The 22,898-nt window shown below is 42.2% G+C and overlaps 1 protein-coding gene and 3 long non-coding RNA genes across 4 annotated transcripts in view; 1 reads left to right on the top strand and 3 right to left on the bottom strand.

Moving 5' to 3' along the window:
- Positions 1 to 11: 11 nt before the first annotated feature.
- On the top strand, positions 12 to 2,436 carry LOC127312193 (uncharacterized). The gene is made up of 5 exons (XR_007858191.2): positions 12 to 149; positions 238 to 346; positions 434 to 516; positions 744 to 836; positions 1,853 to 2,436. It is a non-coding gene; the product is annotated as an uncharacterized lncRNA (long non-coding RNA).
- Positions 2,437 to 4,665: 2,229 nt separating this feature from the next.
- Positions 4,666 to 7,452, bottom strand: LOC139833327 (uncharacterized). The gene is made up of 4 exons (XR_011748869.1): positions 7,344 to 7,452; positions 7,091 to 7,253; positions 6,672 to 6,947; positions 4,666 to 6,076 (listed from the first exon to the last, which is right to left on the bottom strand). It is a non-coding gene; the product is annotated as an uncharacterized lncRNA (long non-coding RNA).
- Positions 7,453 to 7,604: 152 nt separating this feature from the next.
- On the bottom strand, positions 7,605 to 8,794 carry LOC139833235 (uncharacterized). Its single transcript, XR_011748624.1, has 3 exons — positions 7,976 to 8,794; positions 7,793 to 7,878; positions 7,605 to 7,679 (listed from the first exon to the last, which is right to left on the bottom strand). It is a non-coding gene; the product is annotated as an uncharacterized lncRNA (long non-coding RNA).
- A 7,782-nt stretch (positions 8,795 to 16,576) lies between these two features.
- Positions 16,577 to 22,898, bottom strand: part of LOC127315149 (protein FAR1-RELATED SEQUENCE 5-like) — a 119,238-nt gene continuing 112,916 nt past the window's right edge. The window contains exons 6-8 of the mRNA XM_071824364.1: positions 18,104 to 18,115; positions 17,976 to 18,030; positions 16,577 to 17,895 (exon numbers count right to left, since the gene is read on the bottom strand). Of these exons, the coding sequence (XP_071680465.1) occupies positions 16,577 to 17,895; positions 17,976 to 18,030; positions 18,104 to 18,115 (1,386 nt within the window). The remainder of the gene's footprint in view (positions 17,896 to 17,975; positions 18,031 to 18,103; positions 18,116 to 22,898) is intronic.

The following is a 22,898-nucleotide window of genomic DNA, read 5'->3' as shown; positions in this document are numbered from 1 at the left end:
CCGCTTGGTGGTTCAGGTTCCAGGCTCTTGCCCTTAGGTCCAACTCTATCACATGTGCATCACAGGGCTGCTACGTTTGGTGGATCGCATAGCAGTGGGAATGCAACACCCCCTTCTCCTATTGCTAGCCCTGGGACTCCAGCTAAAGGGTATTCTTGTTTTACCTGTTCTCGATGTGTGCACATCTTGTTTGTTTTGTTTCCATGTCATTGCCTAATTTATTGTTTCCCACATCAGTTCGTCTGCCCCTAAGCGTGGCACGAAGCGTTCTTTGTTTTCAAGCCCTCCGAAACGGAACACACAGTTGGCTGATGCTTGTGCCGCCGCAGCTGAAGAAGAGCCAGCGGTTAGTCTACGTGCTTTTAATCTTTGCCTGTGATAGCGTTTCCTGGATATCCTTTCTTTACCTTGCATTCCTTGGCACATTTTCCAGACGTTGGTTGAGCCTGTGGAAGATGATTGTATAACCACTGATGTAGAGAAAAACGGACCGCCTCCAAACCCAAAATCTAAGAGGTATTCTTTCGTCGCCTATTGCCTGTAGGTTTAGGTATTATTATGTTTGATTTGATATTTTTATGTTTTCGACTTCCGCTTTATGCTCTAGGATGTATGTACCACCCCCTGCTGGACAAATAATCCATGAATATATTCTTTACGCCTTCTTTGGTTTAGCCTAAATACATGGTGCTACTTTATCTAAAGCCAGCCACAGGCACATGACATTCTTTCTTCTGTCTTAGGAACGCCAATTCTGCGAAGTCAGGTACCTTGCCCAAGAAAGCGAAGCCGTAGACACTTGGACGATGTGTTTGTGGGCGGCGTATGTATATAAGGTTTGACTCTCTTGTTTTTTGCGCCTGCTTTTATAATTTCCCTTTCCGCTGTTCTGCGGGTGTTCTATCTTTGCTTGTTCTTTTCTCTCTGGGAATTCTTTCTTCTATCTCTGCTTTCGTTTAGCAAAATAATACCCGAAATTTCCTTTCATGTTGCAGCTGGATAGTTTCACTAAATACCTTAATAAGATTTGGCAGAGAAACATAATACCTTAATTAGCGGTTAGTTCACTAAGCCTTAACAGAACTTGGCAGAGAAACATAATACCCTTAGTCAGTGATTGGTTTACTAAGTTAAACTGCCATAGAGGGTTGCCCTCAGTGAGTGATGGCTAATCACTCAAGATAGTGCGCATATAAGGTTAGAAGATCATGGAACTCAGCAGCAGAATCAGACAGAAATGTTTGAATGGATATTAGCAACACTCATCATAACCTACATAATTCCTAGCGGGCAAACCTGCTAGAATTGGCCATTTATAGCATTTTCTTACGCACGGTCCCTTCTTGAGTAATGATAAACAAGAACCACAGAGCATCCGCGATACGGGTACATATATGCCATGTCTAAATAAGAAATAGTTCCATGTAGGTTTCATCGGCACGAGATACATGAAAATGCACTGCATCATTAAGATCAATGAAGGGAAGTCAAACAAAAAAAAGGTTCCTCCATTAGATATTTTGAGTTCGCATAGCCCAGAACAACCAGGAAACTCCTTATCTAGATCAAATAGGACAGGGTTGGAAACCAGAGGAAGGACTCTTCCTTACCTGACAAGTTTTCTTCTTGCCACTGATTTCAGCTATGATTGTTTTTCGTGCCCACTTTTAAGATTTCCTATTCCGCTATTTTAAGAGTGTTCGGTTTTGACTTGTTCCTTCCTCTCTCGGAATTATATTTGTAATCTCACTTCGGTTACTTCTCTTCTAGGCTCTCTCAGAATTATATTTGTAATCTCACTTCGGTTACTTCTCTTCTAGGCTAACAGATTATAACGGCTTCTTACATTCAGGTCTTCGTCCGCGCTGCCTTATCTTCAGCTATGGTGCCTTCTGCAAGCATGCCTCACATGGACCATCTGAAGAGCTTGTTAGTATCTTAGTAACATTCCGTGGCTCGCCCTGTGCTGTTGGTCAGTGAGCCTTCCTTGCTAGATCGTCGGGTTACCGAGGCAGCCTCATCGTCTTGGTGCAAGTCGATGTCACCTTTGCACTGTCTATGTAAATGCCAGTGCAAAGCTTCTTTTGTATAAGCCCACGCTGTTTATGAAGCACGCTTTGCAGGTACACCCTCTGTGCAAACAGGGGAGGAGCCCTGCAGTAGTATATGCGGTCAATGGGTCACCTTTGCACTGTCACCCCAGTGTAAAGGTCACCCCAGTGTAAAGCTTATTTTGTATAAGCATGTAAGGCACGCTTTGCAAGTACACCCTCTGTGCAAACAGGGGAGGAGCCCTGCAGTAGTGCGTGCCGAGTTCATGGGTTAGCTCTAGCTACCTTTGCTGATCTTATTGGCTGCTATTTCCTAGAACTGAACTTTAGTTGCTACCTACTAATATTACTGCCTGTTGTCTGAAACCTGTTGTCTGAAACTAAACTCGGTGTCCAGTCGTTTGTGCCATGGGCAGCTGCTCGAGCATGCTGCTTTTGTATGGTTCCTGGAGCAATGAACTCATTTACATTGTTGGTCTTTGAGCCACTTCTCTGAAACTAAACTGTCCTTATGCGGAGCCAGCGGCTCGCCCGCTCCAGCAGCTAGCAAGGTTAGCTCATCCTCTTCGTTACTTCTATTCTCTATCACGTTGGCACCTACAGGATCTTGATTTTGTATTTGCATGACATCCACATTATTTATCCACTAGAAAAAGGAACGGTTCGGCTATGAGATAAATTATATAAACATGAAATGAGTTCGGTTTTTTTAGAGAATATAGCAGCATTGTAATTGCCTTGCACTTACAGGCAACCAGAGCATTTCCTATCACTTTCGCTTACTACTACTATGCTTTGGAAGTGATTATAATCCGTAGCTATATAACAGGGTCATCTATAATTTATAATAATTATGCTTATTTCATAGGTTCTGATTTTGATTCGAAACTGATGCTCGCATTCCTAATTCCCTCGTCTACCAATAGTTCTTTGTTGCATATATGCACATAGCCTCAATGAGTAAGGTAACTAATACATGGTACTGGCAATATAGTTGGCGCATATGTTAGTGGCGGGGTCAGATTTTTGAAAAATGTGTATACGTCGATCCAAAAGATGGCTAAACATTCTGATTTCTTATAGGTATGTTGTCAATTATACAAATATTATGTAGTGGTAAAGCTTTTCCCCAAGATCATGATATTGTGACTTGGTTATGGCCGATGTCATGTACTATTCTTTATAGGAATAGCTCTTAAAAATCAACTAAAGGAAAATAAATTTTCTGATGATGGTGATGTTCTTTTATTTGAAAATGCCAACAAATATTGTGAACAGTATGTGGCTGCTGCTGATCAGTATACTGTCGATTCATTTATCTTTTATTTCTTACTGATTATCACCATGTACTTATGAGACATGGATTCAATTCAGACTTGCGCGATAGCGCAACGGGTCATCTAGTGTCAAAAACAAATAGGTAAAATGAAATCAAAACAGAAGGTGACCTATGTTGATCCGTAAAGTATCCACAGGCTCTGGAATTTCAAATCCTTATCTATGAAACACTACAAAATCTTTTTTAATGCTACCAGAACGTCCCATGCCGCTTGAAGATGGCAGCCAAACAAGCTAAGACGCTCCTATTGATGCTCTCACCGGCCAAGGGTGCTATCAAGAGCTGGCGTACACTGAGTTGTTGAGAGAGATCATGAGCAGGGGAATAAATGAAAGCCTCACCTCGTTTCCTGCCATCACACGCTGCACCAAACTCCCCAATCAGTTAACGGCCCCTCCTGGCCATCGAGCTCAATCCACCTCCAACTCGCGTCCTCCTCACCGCCAGACGATTGGGAGAAGCTTCACCTCATTTCTTCCCGTCACACACTGCACCAACCTCCCTGGTAAAGGGAAATCTCAAACTTCAGTGAGAAAGGAAAGACCAAACTTTAGTGGGAAACGTAACATATCAATATACAATTAATCAAGCGCACATTTTACAAATAAGATGGCTTAGAATTTACATGGATACATCCATACTATGTTTAGACGAAGGAAAAAAATCACCAATACAATAATACAAACAGATAGGCAAAGATAATAAATAGAAGCAAAAAAGTATCAGGAAAAACACAAATTTCCTGGCAGACATTACCATAGACATCATAAGCTGCTGAAGTAAATCATCATAAGCTGTTGAACCGTAGGCATCTTCAGCAATATAGCTTCTGTGTCAAAAAAAAATCAGACGACTACATCATCAATCAAATTACACTCCATTACTGGATGTAGCAACTGAACCAAATGCAAAATACAAAAAATAAATTGGCACACACTCAAGATTTACCTGTCATATTCCTTATTATTGAAGCTAACATGCCAGAAAAGTTCTTTATCTTCTGCAATTGTGCATCGACCAAATTAACACGATCTTTCGTATTAAAGCGACCATGCCGACAACTTCTTTATCTTGATATTAGTGAAAAAAGCCTCGCAAAGCTAGAGTAAGTAAACAAGTAATAATGAGAAAATATTCCATGGCAAAATATTTCAATACAATAGAGAAAGGGATAGGTAAAATACCTTGGCTGAATACGACTGTACCATACATGTGACATAAACGCCATGGCTAAATACATCAACACAGATTATATGCACTCAGAGCCACCTACATACACAAAAAACATCAAATCTGGATATAAGGGATATGCTTCAGTAGCTTTCAATATAGTAAGCGGACAGAGAATACATGATAATGTTCAGCTCTTTTCTCATAACACATTTATTAGTTCATTTAATAGAGATCAGAAACCACATCAACCACTAATATTAAACTGCAGTCTAGAAAAAAATGCAGCGATCAGCAAGCCTCTAGTTTAATTCTACATGTGGCATAGGCACCAACGATGAAAACTCACAGCAATCTCTGCATAGAATGCACCCACTCAATTTCTTGGAAAACAATAATGCAAAACTCACTCTTACAAATCACATACCTGTACCTCAAGAATTCATTGTATAATAGAAATCATTTCCTAATAAAGCTGTGCTTCTACCATGAATAGAAAACTTCTTTTATTTGGCCCTGATTTGATGCAAGAAAAAAGTCAGTATTTTTTCAGGAGATAAAATACGAATTAGAAACTTTATGATCTCCATCAATGCAAGGCAAACAAAGAGGCAAGAAACAAAGATTCGTTAATGATGCATATCCACTTTAAATACATGGAAACAATATCACAACATGAGGTAGCCACAACATGCATTCATGTATGACAAATAACCATAAAACGCCATCCAACAGCCAACGAGTACTTGCCGCTGGGAGTATAGAAATAAAGGGCAACCGCATAGCATGTCACCATTGCTGAAATAAGGCTCCCATTTTGAGTAAGCGTACTTACCAAAGATGCAGAAAAGAGAACTCGGAATAAACCTCCATTACAGATTGAAGGATAATATTAGCTTTAGAATATAGCAAAAATAACATATCCGTGCTGAAACAACAAGACCTTTTCTACAGTAACACTTAAAGCAAGAAGACAAGAACTAAACGGGAACCAATCCTGAAGAAAGCATATTAACATATTAACAAAACACGAAAAGATGAAGTTAGTAAAGAAATTGAGAGGATTCGGAGGCCCTTTAAAGATAAATAAAGTCTTGTCAAACCTGCCGATATCCCAAGATTGCTGCTCGGAAAATTGCATAATGTCATTCCCAGAAAAATAAAGAAACTCACTGCTAATCGGCACCCTACAGAATTCAATAGCAGGTCATTCCCAGACTTCCCAACAGTAGCAAGAAACATGTTTGCAATCAGACCTATGCGTATATATCCAGCCAAAAATATTGTATATACAACAAATTGGTTTATCCATAATGAAGTGCACAAAGACCTTAGGTTTCCATCCAATAACTGTATGCAACTAATAAAAGGGGATAGCAATCTACAAGCATGCAAAAGTACATAACAAATTCCGAATGTACCTCTGCCTCTTGGTTGAAGCGACCTACAATCTAAATCTTATTTTCTCTTCTAGAAAGAATGCCAAAAGCACATTCAAGTAGATGGCTTCTTTCCTCTAGAAAAGAACACACACATCATACTGACTGATCAAGTAGATTGTCATACAGAAAAATAGAAATAGAAATAGAAATTGATGAATCAATTTCAGTTGCCACTCCTATCACAGATCAATGCGAAATATGGAGTTACAACTAAAATAGAAAATGATGAATCAATTTCAGTTACCACTCATGTCACACATCAATGAGAAATATGGAGTTAGCACTCCATATTTTGCCTCTTTCTTGTAGATCCGATGCAATGTTCAAACTAATATACTACCAAATCAGTTACCACTCATGTCACACATCAATGTGAAATATGGAGTTGATAGTTACCACTCCATATTTTGCCAAATTCTTGTGGATCCTATGCAATCCTCAAACTAATATAGTACAAAATCTACAGGTTGATAGCGGCAAAGATGCGTTGTTGCTGCCTCTTACAAACCAGCGAATTTCCACAACACTATTTGAGATCAGAGCTCATCACGGCAGCAAGACACGGAAATCTCAATCGCGCCGGATGGATCAAATCATCTCTGGCCAGAGATGAAAAGAGAAGAATGGAGAGGAAAAACTTTAGGATTGGAAGGAAGAAATGAGCCTAACCTGAAGGTGAATCTTGTTGTGGCCTGGCCATCCTCGCCCGCTTGTCCGGCCACCACACGTACCTCCTCCACGCGCGCCGTCGCTCGCTCATGCCCGTCGTCCTCCGCTTGAGCCACCTCTGTCCCCTCATCTCTTCTGCACGGTCTGGAGCCCGGGGTCGTGCTGCTCCACCTGCCTACTCTGTACGCCGCGGATCGGGGAGGAGGAGAGGAGGCGGCGATTGGGGGGAAGAGGAGGCACGGCCTATTCCGCAGCACGCCGCCAAGCAGTATGTTACTACACCTCACATATCAGAAAGTAAATCAGCATTATAAACTCTAAACTTCCACATTTCCATTACAACTAACTAATGATTTACACACACAAAATCAGAAAAAATAAATAAACTTAGAAAACAATAATTTACAAAAGAAGGTTACCTTGGATCAGCTCATGTAGTTGGACGCCTAGGGCACTAATACGCATCAACCATGGAGGTAAGTTCTTTTCCACCACACGTTGAATGTCACAGGCCATATGGTCAGCTATCACTAAATCTGTCATAACCATTGCAAGTCTGAAACCTTAGGCACGTGACACTTCCTAAAAAGACCAGCAATCGAAGTATCAAACCCCCCGAACAAATTGGCAAATCATGTGCATCTGTGTAAGCAAAGGATTAGAGCGACTTACAATGATATGACAGCAAGGCAGAATCAGTCGGTTCACCTCAAATCCATATAAATACATGCCATTCGAGATTCGACTTGCCGTGGATGGTCCTAACGGTGCATAAAATTGTCAGATATTTACAAAATTATGCCGTAATAATGTTGTAACATAATTAATTCAGTCTAGAGTTAAAGTAAAAGACGGGCATATCAAGTGGAGTAAAAAGATTACATGAGAAGAGAGAAGGGAAAGAGAGGTGTGAAGGTTACGTATACCTTCGGGCTATAGTAACCATGGACAACACCAATTCTGCAATTGTCATCGCTATGAAAATCTTACTGCACACCCAAACCCTATCTGCAAAAGAAAAATAAATTTGAAGAGGAGAGAATCATATCGAGGGGGCGTAAAACCAATAAAGCTCAGTTTCCACACTTGATTTCCTCAAAAGATAAGAAGGGTAGAACCACCTGATGGTAATCAGACTCCGTAGAATTTCCCTCGGAAATCTGAGAAGCTCCATGCTCTTCGTGATCCAAAAAGGGGATCTCTTCACCTGGAAAATCTTTCACGTGAATCATACAGATATAGTAACCCTAAGCAGGAAAATTAAAGTGGATCCAGGTGGAGAACTAAGAGAAGGGGGAAAATACCAGTGGGCTATCCGGGGAAGAAGCAAAGAGGTGTAGCAGAGGCACTGGGGGTCATCGCCCAGAGTGCAGGAGAGAGAGACCGAGAGGAGAGGGACGAGATGGACTTGCCTGGCCCGGTCGTCACCCGCCGCTAGCGCTCCGTCGCTAACCACGACATCTCCATGCATCATTCCTCTCCTCCATGGTCTCCTCCTCCACTGATTCGCATCGTCATCTGACTTGGGGGCGGGTGACGCGAGGAGTCAGCGAGCAACGCGAAGAGGCGGCGGGCTCGAGCACCAGCCGGTTGTGGCGACGCGCCGCCGCCCTGCTCCTGCAACGCCTCCTCCCGTTGTCGTCCCGTCTAGTCCCGCCGCCCTCCTCCAGGATGCGGTCTTGCAGAGGCTCCTCCTGCGCGCCTCCACCCATCTCCTCCTCACAGCCCTGTGTGGTGATGGAAGCGGGGATTGGAGAGGATGAAAGAGGCAACGATTGGGGAGGAGACGAGGAGAGGATTGGATTGGGAGGAGGCGGCTGATTGGGGGAAAGTGTTTCACCGATCTAGGTTTCACTTTCACCGGCTGCTCCCACGCACACGCGAAAAGCAAGGCGATGCGAGTGGAAGTCGAAGAAAAGCGACGGGAACAAGCGTGCGGGGCTGTCTCTGCGGCCCGACCCCATACGCGACTGGCCCCAGGCGTCATTGACTCGACAAGAAGCTGAACAAGTGAAAAAGGAAGTTACAGATCCAACGGTTAGAGTGAAAAGTGGGAGAGCAAATTCACTGTAGCAGTAACAACGTGCGATCCAGATTGATTTGCCCCCTGGAGATGGCCTGGTTGGCCGGGTAATGTTGTAACATTTATAGGAAGAATTGAAAACATGAGGCTATGTCTTCCTAGGTTCAAGTCTAAAACCAATCACACCTTATGAATTTTATTAGTTTTGATTCAGTTGTGTATTGAAAATAAAGGCTAGAACCTATACTTGAGTTTTCTTATAGACTGAATGAAGAGTTGTATTGATTTTTATAATTTTGTACTTTTGTTTGTTGCTCAACTAGAATTTTTTTTTGTTGCCTTGTACTGCTATGTTTTTTTTGTTGCCTGTAGTGATATGTTTGTTGCTCTAGTTCTATGTTTTGTTGCCTCTTGTGCTATTAAAGTTGATATGCAGAATGAATCTTTTTTGTTTTGCATAGTTTGCTTTATTTTGGGTTGTTATTGCTCAACTTTGCTATGTTTGTTGTCTGTAGTGCTAGTAAAGTTGCTATGTAGATTCAGTTCTTCCTCCTGTAATTTTCATGTTGATAAGGTTACCTACTTATCATTTGTTTTTTAGCAAATAGGTGTGCTAAAATGGTAGGAACTGATCCGTCTGAAGTAGCTGGGTCTTCTTCAGTGTCACCAAACAAGTTCAGGTTAGTTTTCCTTTTAATCTCTTGTTTTTTTGCTTTTACGCATTTGTATTCACTTAAATGGTTGGGTCCTTTTTTCTCCTACAAACTTTTATATGTGTTTATATGTGTGTTGACTCCCCAATGCAGCCTACCGTCATATTGCAATGAAACAGAAGCAAAGATGTCGAGGGCATCCTCCAAAAAGGAAGAAGAACAAGAAGGTACCACAAAAGACTGGGGATGCTGGAGTTCAGAAGAAGACAGCATTGAAACAGAAAGAAAAGGAAGTTAAGAAAAAAAAGGATAGCGCAGATGTAAGTTTACTGTACTCACGATGCATCATTTCTTACACAGAGCATTTTTGTATAATTGTCTGTTCTGGGTAGGTTCTTTTTGTAACATGCAGTAAATTTAAGAGTTGATGGGACTTTTAGGAGTAACTTTTTTTCTTTTTCTATTTTTTGTGCAACTTGGCTATGCAGGAAATAAGAAATAGGGCATCACCATCCCGTTTCTTTGCTCTAAATGGTGATCTTAATGCTGATCAAAGGATTGCCATACTAAAGATGGACTTAGGTGGTCTTCTCAACATCGGTGCATGCACTATGCCTATTGATCTCAGCCAATGGGTCATGAAGTGTTACAATCATAAGAAATCAGAGTTAGTGATACCCAACAGGGGGAAGATACCAGTTGACGCTGAAAGTGTTTCAAGAGTTTGGGGGCTACCGAATTCTGGGCTGAAAGTTTGTTACGAGATGAAGACGGACATCATCAAAGCAATCAATGAGGACTACGGTTTTCCTGGAACGAATGCTCCTGAAAAGACTGCATGGTGTAAGATGATAAAAGATATGCAAGGTGCTACTGACGACCGATTTCTCCGAGCTTGGGCTATTGCTGTTTTTGATTGCTTCCTTGCGCCTACTACCGACCTTAAAGTTAGCCCACGCTGCTACCCTGCTGTATATGATACCAAGCTTCTTCCTCGGACAAATATATGCCAGTTTGTTGCTGATCAGATTAGGGTTGCTTTCAGCGCCTTGGGAAATAAGAAGTCTGTCTGTTGCTGCGTATTTCATTTGGTGGTAAGTGTATTTTTTTCCTATGATGAACACAATACAGAGAATAGCATATATGAGGAAAATTATTGTTTACATTCAAACATTTTAGTTGCTAGTTTTTGAGATATGACCAGCCTGTGTGTTAATTCATGGTTCCACTGTATTTAATCTCTGCAGTTGCTTTTTGGTACATACTTTTTGCACATGTACTGCTGTTAGTTGCCTTGTTCAAGTCATAAATTGCCTCCCAACTATGTATTGCATAATCCACCAAGAGCTCTTTTTCTGGTTTTTTATCAATGAATTTGTTGCCTTCAATCCATATTTAGTTGCTTAGAAATACAGTTTTTTAAGTTGCCTCACATGAAGTTTTTTGCTTTTTCTATCTATGATGTTTTTGTGAGCCAATAAGATTTTTCAGGTAATTCAATTCTGTTTTGTGAGCCAACAAGATTTTTTCAGATTTCATATATGTTTTTGTTGCCTATATTAGTTGTGAAGTTGCATGAATAGGAGCTGTAGTTGCCTATATTGGTTACAAAGTTGCTATTCATTTCAGATATTGATTATGAATTTTGCATGAAAATAGCTACTGTATTTTCCTTGAATTTTGCAGTCACTTTATAACCTCATGAAAATAGCTACTGTTTCTTGTTTCTCCAATGCTTCCTTTGCCCCCTCACACATCCCTTTTTTTTGATGAGCAGATGTTGTACCTTGATTCACTAGAAGTTGATGAGGTTATAAGTGACTGCAATCCTCGTGTTGATGCCTGGGACAGCTCATTAATTAGCAAGGTGAAGAAGAAGGATAGGATTAGCCCTGGAGTTTTCGGCAAATTACAAGTATGCAATAGACCATAAACTTCTTTTTAATTTTGCTAAGATAACTTTTTCATTTCTTAGAAAGTTCACAGTCTTCTTTTTTATTGCCCTTACACTGATACATTTTTTCCAATTTTCTTTTATGAATTTAAAAACCAGCTGAAGGAGAAATTCAGGGACACTCAACAGGGTGGTCTTTTTGGAGGATTGCTAAAGGCTGAACAGTTTACTGCGTCTAATCTACCACGAGACTACGACCAAAGTGTGAGCACCTAAAACAATACTTATTTCTTAGTTATAGCATAGTTTTTATATCATTCTTTTTCCACATCTTATAATTGTTAAGAATTTGTTTCCTGATTTCAATTGTTACAGAAGAAAAGGAAAATTTTTGCGTTGATTTATGGTCTGTGCTCTGAATTTGAAGAGTCGATGGCAAAGTTTGTCCAGGGGATTGGCAATCTTGAGCAACGTACTGCTGCTGGAAGCACTACCCGTGCCAATGTAGTACCGAAGGAAAAAACCACAGAGGCCAAGGAAGAGGCAGCGTATGAGTCACGAAGAAGAGGCAGCACTTCAAGATGATACTGATGACTCCGCAAATTCTGATGACGATGAAGCTGACAACCTGGTATTGAATGATGATGATAGCGACGATGACAGAAGGCAAGTAATTATCAAAACTCAAATGCAAAACATGAAACATTATAACAGGCAACTTCATGATCATTTAGATGCAATTTTAATTACTATTACAGGCAACTAAAAGCATAAAGCAGGCAACTTCATTACCATCTGTAGCAATTAATTTACCAGTACATGCAACTAGAACTGCATTTATCTGCAACTTTCCCAAATTTATTTTCCACTGCAATTATATTGTCTGCAAGTAAACTAATAAACACAGGCAACTTCCTGACCATTTTCCAGCTATTTTTTTAATAGCCATTACATGCAACTACAACTGTTCAAACTGCAACTTTACCAAAATAAATAATCTATGCATAGTTTTTTGATTCCCCTTTTTCGTGTTAACAGGGAAGAAGATACCGAGGATGACAGTGAGAATGATAACAACGATGACAACCGAGCTGACGCTGAGGATGATGGGGAACAACGTGATGACGCTGATGAGGAGGAGGTTGAAGGGAATGGGGACGATGACGAAGATGAAGAGGAAGAGGAAGAGGAACAGGGAGATGATGATGAATTTGATGGTAAAGGAGGTGATGATGGAGATGATGACAGTGATGGTGATGGAGGCAACAATGCTGCAACTGGCGGTCAGGAGGGACAAAACGACGATATGTATGATGACGAAGCTAGTGACGATTCTTTGACCACTGCGCAGTACTATCTTAATACCAGGAGTACAAGGGGCAGTACAGGTACGGGTGACAAGAGGAAAAAGAAGGATGATGCCGATGTTTTGCCAACAGCAACAATGGAGGATGCATCAGTGCCTGACTTGTGCAGATTTGAGAAAAAGAGTAAGCTTGCAGACATCCCTCCAACGGAAAAACATGTTGTTCTTGAGGAAAGGTCACATAATATCAAAGAAAATGTGTCCAAAGAACATTCAACCCCCAATGCTGCACATGAGGATGGATTGGCTTTCATCAATGCTATGCAAGGTAGCCCGGGGGCATACATGGAGTTTCTTGGTCGAACTCCTAGTCACAGGACAGAAGATGTGCAACATGATGAGCCCACATTGGGTAAACATGCAAGTGCCATGAAAAACATCAACAAACAGTCAGCTACTGAAGCTGTTCATGCAGGTTTGCAGGGAAAACATTCAAATGCCGGACTGAAGGCAACATCAGTCACAGTTGTTGCAACTTCCAGTAGCATACATGCAACTAATGCTGGAACTGAGGCAACTACAGCTAGGCCAGAGACAACTGCAAATCCAAGAGCCTTTCAAAGATCTTCGTCAGTCCAGCTGCATCATCCACCACAGCAGGCAACTCCTACCACCATGCAGGGGAATACACTGAGATGCCTCGCAACTCATGCTGCCAGGGAGGCAACAACACCTGGACCTATTTGTACCTCACCAACTGATCATGCAACAAGTGTTGCAAACAAGGCAACTACCAGTTCACTTGCAGCAACAAGCCCTTTGGAACATGCAACTCCAGCCCTACAGGTGCCAGTTGTGCCCAGCAATAGGGTGCAGTTTAGTCCTCCTACACGTCAAACATGCCCACCGCCATCTCCACACACAGCTCCTCGAGGGTCTTTGTCGCAGGATGAGGTATACAGTTTGATCAACAAGAGCATCGCGTCACCGGACATGCCCCAGCATATGCAGCGCAGCAAATCTGCTGAAACAAAGTGGAAGGAACAAAGCAATTATAAGATGAAACTCCCGAGGACCAGGTCTGGAAGTGAGCTTCTGGAAGGGTATTGCAACGCGCCAACATTCAATCTTGGCCCGGAATTCGATTTGACTGAAAATCAAAATGCTGCAACATGTGCATCCGCAGATGAAGAGTATGATGCTTTGGAAGGAATTGATCCCGCAGAGATTGAGAGGGTTTGTATTGCTGCCGAGCAAGCACGCAGACCTGTGCACGAGCAACAAAGAACTGAACAGAATTCAATATCTCCAAACAGCTTTCAAACACCTATGAAAGAAGCAGAGAATGTTGCAACTGAATCAATATCGGGTGGTACAGGAAGCTCAACAGTTCCTCATCAATTCCAGAGGAGGATAATCAAGCTTCCACCGTGCAAAAAATCTCCATTTGTCAATGTTGATAGCACCAAACAGCCCAAAGGTTCAGCTGAAGTGAACAAACTGTATGCTATGATAATCCAGTATGCAGTAAGAAGCACTAGGCAACAGAATTTAGATGACAAAAGGTTTCTCCTACCTACAACATGCACTAGTTTTCTTCCATGAATCAATGATGCATGCTTAGTTGCAAACACTTTTTTATTGCAACTTATCTAATTTGGGGTTGTCTTTCTCCCTTCAATTTCTTACAGCCTTCATATCGTGGACTTTGGTGGATACCATATTACGGCCAAGGAACTCGCAAACTCAATGAAGCCAGGTGGTTGGCTACATAGTGCAGTTATGGAAGTGGGAATTCAGGCAATCACAAAGAACATGACACCATCATCTAACAAAGTCATCATGCCACTGAGGATAGGAGTAAGTACAAGTCATGTACAGTATGAGAAACTTTCTTTGTGTTGGACATGAAAATGCTGATTACTATTTTTGTTTTTTTTTGTTTCGTTTGCAAAGACTTGGTTGCAGAACCTCGACTTTAACCGCCATGAAATGAAGGAGCTGTTCAGTTATGAAAGACGTTTAGATAAGAAAGACATGGTATAACTTCCTTTCTTTTCTCTGTTTTTTTTTTAAAAAATTATTGTTTGCATTTTTTCATGGTTGGTGCTAACCATGCAATTCATGCTAAAAACATGCCATTCTGTACTTCAGAAGCAACTTTCTTTACATACAAAGTAATTTCATTCCCATTCCAGGCAACACTCTACTGTTTAAGAAGCAACTACTTTTAGTGACTCCAGTATTATTTATCACCAACAAAAACATTTACAGGCAACATTCTTTCTTTTGTATAGCAAATACTTCCAAACAATAAGTAATTTCAAACCATACCCATCCAACATCCTTATTACTACTATGTGTAATTTAGAACCAATTCAAGGCAAATACAGTACCTATTTTCATGCAAACTCATAATCAATATGTGCAACTAATAATTTATTTTTAAACATGTTTGTACTTCTGGTGTTAAGATGGAATGAATAGAACTTTGTACTAAATTTCATGCAACTTCAAGGCAAATATAGGCAACTACAACTCCTATTCATGCAACTTCACAACTAATACAGGCAACAAAGCACATGTCTTCTCATGAATAACTTTTTTTTTACTAAATTTTTGCTCTGTTTTATTTTAAGCTCTAACCAAACAGTAATTATATATGTCAAACTACCAGGTCATGATACCTGTCTGCGAACCACTAAACAAGAAGACAAAAAATGAACCTCTCATTAACCACTATTGGTTGTTAACTGTGAACATGAGGGACAAGAGGTATCAAGTGCTCGATTCATGGAGGTCATTCAATGACAAAGCTCTAAGGGAAACTTACAAGAAGATCCGCACTACTCTGTCCATTCTATGGGAGGAGAACTACAACAAGTCTAAAATCAAATAGATGATTTCATGTTGCAAGAAATAGCAGTGCCAAAGCAAACCAATAAGTAAGCAATACCACTTGTTTTATAAACTATGTTTTTATGCTTTCTTTTCCACTTTGTGTTTAACATTCCATGGTCTTTTACTCACTGCCTTTTTATTTACTTGTTCTTTCTTTCTGTCGCGTCTTATGGTGTTGCAGCCATGATTGTGGGGTTTGCACGCTCATGAATGCGGACGGCTGGGGAGGGAGATTGCCACCAGAATATAAAGCCGAGGATATCCCAAAGATAAGAAAGTTCTTTGGCCGCATTGGGTTACTTTAAGATAACAAAGGAAACTGGAGGCAAATTCTAAACATTTGAAGAACAAGTATGCAGACATCAATTCCTTTTTTTGGTTTCTACTTTTTTATAAATGTTATCAGTGCATCATTTTTTCTACTTACATGTTATAATTCATCTCCTAATTCAGTTTTTCATACTCGCCAGTACATGTCTGATATCAATGTTCTCATAGTTGCTTCATTGTCATCACAATTTGCTTGCACTAGTACTGCATTTTGCATCGTTTTAACCTAAAAGTTGCCACAACACATAACAGCAAGGAAATTTTGTCATATTTCAGAGTTGCACACTAGACTACAATAAGGGAGGCAAGACTTTTCTTTGATTTTTCAATAAGTCACAACTAATGTAGACAACTAAAAGAGAAAAAAAAATAAAGCTCGCGGAGAACTACAAAGGACTTGTGTTTCTGCAGTACTACAGAAACCTAAGCTTGCAAGTTGCAGAATTGTGCTCGAACGAACCACAAGTGTGACACTGAACTTTTTTCTTTGGATGCAACTCAAGAGCTGAAACTGTACGGTGCTCCTTAGTCCTCCCTTTAGTCGTTGTTTTTGCCGGGTCCCTAGGTTTCGTAGGCCGATCAGGTGCACTAGTGGACGGGACTGCTGAGACAGGCTTCTTCTTCTTGAGCGACTTGTTCAAGTGAGATATCTCTGTTGCCGCAGCTCTCAAATGTTTGTTAACAATGGCGTAGCTGCGTCTGTTCTACTAGCAATACGGGCAAGTTTTGTGAATCCCATATTAAGGTTCGCGTGCCGCAATTGCACTTGTGATTCTCGGAGGCATAACATCTGGCTGTTCAAAGAATCGTTGCTGGCACATAACCACTCAAAGCACCTTGAGTCCACCTTTTTAGGATATACCTATCTGGTATCTCATCAACACCAAGGTGGGTGAAGATCTTTAAGATGTGGCAACAAAGTATACCATCCCTGTCCATCTTGGAGCACTCACAGTAATACGTCCCTTCTTCCTTATTAGCGGTTACCAGGTAGGTCCTAGTACCATATTTTGCGCACCATCCCCTGTTTGGCTCAAGCTTGTAAAAGTTGCAACCAAATGGTAACACATTGTACCTCCCAATCAGCTCAAACTCGTTCCGGAACCTCAAATATATGTCTCTGCAGTAAACTTTGAAAGCATGTTCCTCAACAGGGAATGGTGACCATGGACGAAGTTCCAAACAATCCGTCCTGTAATCATTACCCCCTTCTTTCACAAGTACATGAGTCTGCAACTTCTCATACTGTTGTACAAAGTGTAGTATAGACTTTTTTGGGTTCGTATAGCGTTTGAGAATGGCATTAAAGCCCTCACTTCGTTGCGTGGACTGCAAGAATGGGAAGAATCTGTGCTTGAAGTAGCATGGTACCCACTTAGCACGATTAGCATAGAGAGTCGTAAAGTAAGAATTTGCACCACCAACAACTGGCCACTTGCCTACAAACAGAGCCCATTTTGCCTCAAACTCCTCTGGTGAAAAGCTGAAATCGATGCAATCATTGAAATCTTCAGCTAAACCAGGGTTCCTACCCAGTGTAGGGCCACATTTCAACTGTGCGTTCTGCATTATGTGCCAGCGACAATTACGGTGAACAGAAGATGGGAACAATCTGCCAATCGACACCGCCATAGCACCATCTTGGTCTGTGATAATATTGTCCGGGGCAAGACCATTCATGGCAATAAGGAAACTCTCAAACAACCAATCATAGCTTGTTGCCAATTCTTGCTTAACAAATCCACAACCCAGCATGATGGACTGCCCATGTTTATTTATCCCAATGAATGGTGCAAAAGGCATACTGTACTTATTTGTCAAGTAAGTTGCATCAAAGGAGACACAGTCATGGTAAGCCTCTGCATATGCCTTCCGGGCAGCTCCATCAACCCAGAAAATGTTTTCTACCCTGTCTTCGTCGTCCAATTTTAACCGGAAATAAAAGTCTGGATCCTTTTCTTCTTTAAGCTCTACAAAGTAGCTCACAACTTTAGCCAGATCCCCATCTTTTGTTTCTTCTCTAGTCAGAGTTGCACAGTAGTTGGTGATTGTTTTGGTTGTGTATGGCACAAGCAACTCTGAACCATAAAATTCTGACATGATTTCCATCATTTTACCTGTTATTGAAAAAAGTAGGAAATGGTTAGTTGGTTGTATTATAGTCCACAACTATTTGCCTCACATTTTCGAGCATTACTTTCCAAACTATTTTCTACACGCATTTTCTCCAATGACAACTTGCACAACATATCCTGGAATTTGACAAATAAACCAGGCAACTACCTAAACAATCCATGAAATCATAAAACCTATCTAGGCTAGTACCAAATCAACTGTCTGCAAGTAAATTAATAGAACAGGCAACTTCATGACCATTCGCAGCAACTTATTAACCATTACAAGCAACTAGTTATCATTTTCATGCAACTTTTACAAATACTACTGTAGCATTCTTTTTTTACTTTTCCAAATGATTCTTACCAGCTGAATTTATCTTTACACATGCAACATACAAATATTAGCAGTATCAAAAATGAAAAACTTACCAGCTGTCAAATTTGTATTGTGAAGATTGATGCGTGTAGTTGACACGTCCGTTGGGAACCCCAAGAGGAAGGTGTGATGCGCACAGCGGCAAGTTTCCCTCAGTAAGAAACCAAGGTTTAATCGAACCAGTAGGAGTCAAGAAGCACGTTGAAGGTTGATGGCGGCGGGATGTAGTGCGGCGCAACACCAGGGATTCCGGCGCCAACGTGGAACCTGCATAACACAACCAAAGTACTTTGCCCCAACGAAACAGTGAGGTTGTCAATCTCACCGGCTTGCTGTAACAAAGGATTAACCGTATTGTGTGGAAGATGATTGTTTGCAGAAACAAGAGAACAAGTATTGCAGTAGATTGTATTTCAGTAAAGAGAATTGGACCGGGGTCCACAGTTCACTAGAGGTGTCTCTCCCATAAGACAAACAGCATGTTGGGTGAACAAATTACAGTTGGGCAATTGACAAATAAAGAGGGCATGACCATGCACATACATATCATGATGAGTATAGTGAGATTTAATTGGGCATTACGACAAAGTACATAGACCGCCATCCAACTGCATCTATGCCTAAAAAGTCCACCTTCAGGTTATCATCCGAACCCCCTCTAGTATTAAGTTGCAAAGCAACAGACAATTGCATTAAGTATGGTGCGTAATGTAATCAACAACTACATCCTTAGACATAGCATCAATGTTTTATCCCTAGTGGCAACAGCACAACACAACCTTAGAACTTTCTGTCATCGTCCTGTGTGTCAATGCAGGCATGAACCCACTATCGAGCATAAATACTCCCTCTTGGAGTTACAAGCATCTACTTGGCCAGAGCATCTACTAGTAACGGAAAGTATGCAAGATCATAAACAACACATAGATATAACTTTGATAATCAACATAACAAGTATTCTCTATTCATCGGATCCCAACAAACGCAACATATAGAATTACAGATAGATGATCTTGATCATGTTAGGCAGCTCACAAGATCCGACAATGATAGCACAATGGGGAGAAGACAACCATCTAGCTACTGCTATGGACCCATAGTCCAGGGGTAGACTACTCACACATCACATCGGAGGTGACCATGGCGGCGTAGAGTCCTCCGGGAGATGATTCCCCTCTCCGGCAGGGTGCCGGAGGCGATCTCCTGGATCCCCCGAGATGGGATCGGCGTTGGCGGCGTCTCTGGAAGGTTTTCCGTATCGTGGCTCTCGGTACTGGGGGTTTCGTCACGGAGGCTTTAAGTAGGCGGAAGGGCAAGTCAGGAGGGGGCACAGGGGCCCCACACCATAGGCCGGCGCGGCCAGGGGGGCCGCGCCGCCCTAGGGTTTGGGCACCCTGTGGCCCCACTTCATTTCGTCTTCGGACTTCTGGAAGCTTCGTGGCAAAATAGGCCCCTGGGCGTTGATTTCGTCCAATTCCGAGAATATTTCGTTACTAGGATTTCTGAAACCAAAAACAGCAGAAACAAAGAATCGGCACTTCGGCATCTTGTTAATAGGTTAGTTCCAGAAAATGCACGAATATGACATAAAGTGTGCATAAAACATGTAGATAACATCAATAATGTGGCATGGAACATAAGAAATTATCGATACGTTGGAGACGTATCAGCATCCCCAAGCTTAGTTCTGCTCGTCCCGAGCAGGTAAAACGATAACACAGATAATTTCTGGAGTGACATGCCATCATAATCTTGATCATACTATTTGTAAAGCATATGTAGTGAATGCAGCGATCAAAACAATGTATATGACATGAGTAAACAAGTGAATCATAAAGCAAAGACTTTTCATTAATAGCACTTCAAGACAAGCATCAATTAAGTCTTGCATAAGAGTTAACTCATAAAGCAATAATTCAAAGTAAAGGCATTGAAGCAACACAAAAGAAGATTAAGTTTCAGCAGTTGCTTTCAACTTGTAACATGTATATCTCATGGATATTGTCAACATAGAGTAATTGAAAGTATAGAGATGGTAAACCTAGAGGGGGGGGTGAATAGGTTTCTACAAATTTTAATTCTTTCTTTGCAATATTAGGCTTTGCGGAATATAAAGATGAGCCTAATGCAAACTAGGTGAAGCAACCTATATGAGGATACAACTAACTCGAGCACGAAGGCTCTCACAGTGATTAAATCACAAGTAAGGAGTTCGGTTAGAGATAACCGATAGCACGCGGAGACGAGGATGTATTCCCGTGTTCCCTTGCTTTGCAACAAGGTACGTCACGTTTGGAGGAGTGGAGGTCCCACGAAGGATTCCCCGCGCCACGAAGGCTCACCCTATTCTCCGGAGCCTATCCCACGAAGGAATAGCTCACTCACTTGTGGTAGACTTTGAGGTAGCCTCCAAACCTTCACAATCTTGCCCGGAGCAAATCCACAGCCCGGATGCTTCCGGACTCCTCTTGCCTACCTAGGGTTTCCAAGGAACCCTAGGAAGCAAGCTTCTCAATGAATACAAGGGGGAATGAGATTTGGCTTGGTAGAACAGTAGATCGGGTCCTCCTCTAATGATTCCCCGGAGGGATTTGAGTTTGGGTGGAGGAGGAGGGAGATCTGAGGCTTTTGGTGTTTCTAGCAATGGAGTATGAGAGAGAGAGCTCAAGAACAGCTTGTAGTGTAGTGCCTAACTGTTCAGAGGTAGGAGAAGACCTATTTATAGTGTTCTTCTAAATACGGCCGTTGGTCACTTGCCACATCAGCAGATTCTTCGAGAAACCCGGTCAACCGGATCTTGCGCCGGACAGGCCGGTCCACAGCTCGGTCAGACCGGGCCACAGACCGGGCCGGCCGGTTTCCAACCGGAGCTGGGACCGAGACTTGACCGGGCAGGCTTCTGGGCTTACTGGATGTGGCCCGGATGTCACAGGCGCAGAGACCGGTTCTTGACCGGCCGCTGGTCAGCGCCTGGTCGATCGGCCGTGGACCGAGTGGCTGGTTCGAAACCGGGCTGGTGATCGGACGCGCGCCGGATGGCTTCGTTTCTTTATCGGATGTCGCCCGGATGGCACCGGTTCAGTGGTCCGGTTGGCGACCGGGCTGCCCGGTGCTGTGGCCGGTCCGACCGGATCCGTGACCGGCCCGGCTCGGAAAAACTAGCTGATTTTTCGTCGAATTGGGGGGTCTCCCGTTGCCTTTTGTTCCGTTGCTACACCATCATACCTCTTTGGCTAATACCTGAAAGTCATCTTGTAGGCATGTATTAGTCCAAATACTCTAGCACGGTGTCATAGATACCAAAATAATGGATAAGGGTAAAATACCCTTACAATCTCCCCCTTTTTGGTATACGATGACAAACCGAGCTAGAGTAACACATAGATATTATGATAAGCTCTAAACCTTGATTCCATATAAGATATTACGACAGCTCCCCCATAATGTGTGCACTTGGAGAGTTTGCGTTTGAATGCAAAGTGCACCATTTGTGGAATATGAGAAGCTCCCCCAATATCTTTAGGAAACAAGCATGGTATGGACAAGTATATCAACATATATAAGCATAAAGCATGATTATCCATAAAGCATGATTATCCTAACATAGAGTAGCACACATAATAGTCGTCCATACATATCCATACATGAATTATTCAAAGTAGCAAATGGTTCTTGAGAAATCAAAGCAAATACGCACAAGCCATATAAAATCCAAATAAAGCAACTCCCATGGCTTGTGACAACGAAAGAACCCCGTAATTCTAGACTCTACTCTCTTCTCCCCCTTTGGCATCGGAACACCAAAAAGGCGAAGAAAAGAGGAGAGATGCTAGCGTCCCATCAATAGAAGTGGGGCACCGCGGATGGAGAGTTGCCATCACCATCCCCATCGTCATCCTCGTCATCATCATCCTCATCATCATCCTCTTCATCATCATCCTCATTACCGTCATCATCCTCTTCATCATCATCATCGGCGGGAGGTGCATGAGCAAATCTAGGAGTAGGACCACCAAAGTACAGAGAAGGATCAAAGTTCGGAACATCTCATCGGTGAGAGGAGGCATCTCCGGTCTTGTGCATGGACGGGCTCCAACTCAGGGCCGGAGGAGGGATAGGCACATTCCTAGCAGCCATGAACTCATTTTGGCGCCTCCTTGTCTCTTGGTTCAAAGAGAGACTTTTATGTGCAACATCATGTGTAGTTTTGCACATCTGCCATAAGCGAGAGAAGAACCGTGCGACACCACGCCGTGGGCGACGAGAGGAGCTGGAGCTAGCATGGTCATGGCGTGCCTTGGACCGGCGCTCGAAGGCATCATTTCCGAACATCCGGGTTATCACCTTGGGCAGGGATTTTGAATGCTTCCATCCCGACCCGCTCACCTAAAACATTGAGAGGTGCGGGCACAACCTTGTTGATGAGCTGAACGACCGGGCAAGGTTAGGAGTCAACCTCTCGCGAACACAGCGCCGTAACTCGCAAGAGATGAGATCACAGACCATCAATAGGTTGCCGGTGCTCGGGGAGACAGTAGTACATCAAGTTCGAGATGATATGCACGGCATTCACTTGTATCGCCGGACTTGCCGATGAGAGTCTCACGGAAGAGCTTGGCAAGTAAGA

This window comes from Lolium perenne, chromosome 7, assembly GCF_019359855.2.
Source record: "Lolium perenne isolate Kyuss_39 chromosome 7, Kyuss_2.0, whole genome shotgun sequence".
In the NCBI taxonomy this organism is placed as follows: Eukaryota; Viridiplantae; Streptophyta; class Magnoliopsida; order Poales; family Poaceae; genus Lolium; species Lolium perenne.
This window is presented reverse-complemented; position numbering and strand designations above follow the sequence as displayed.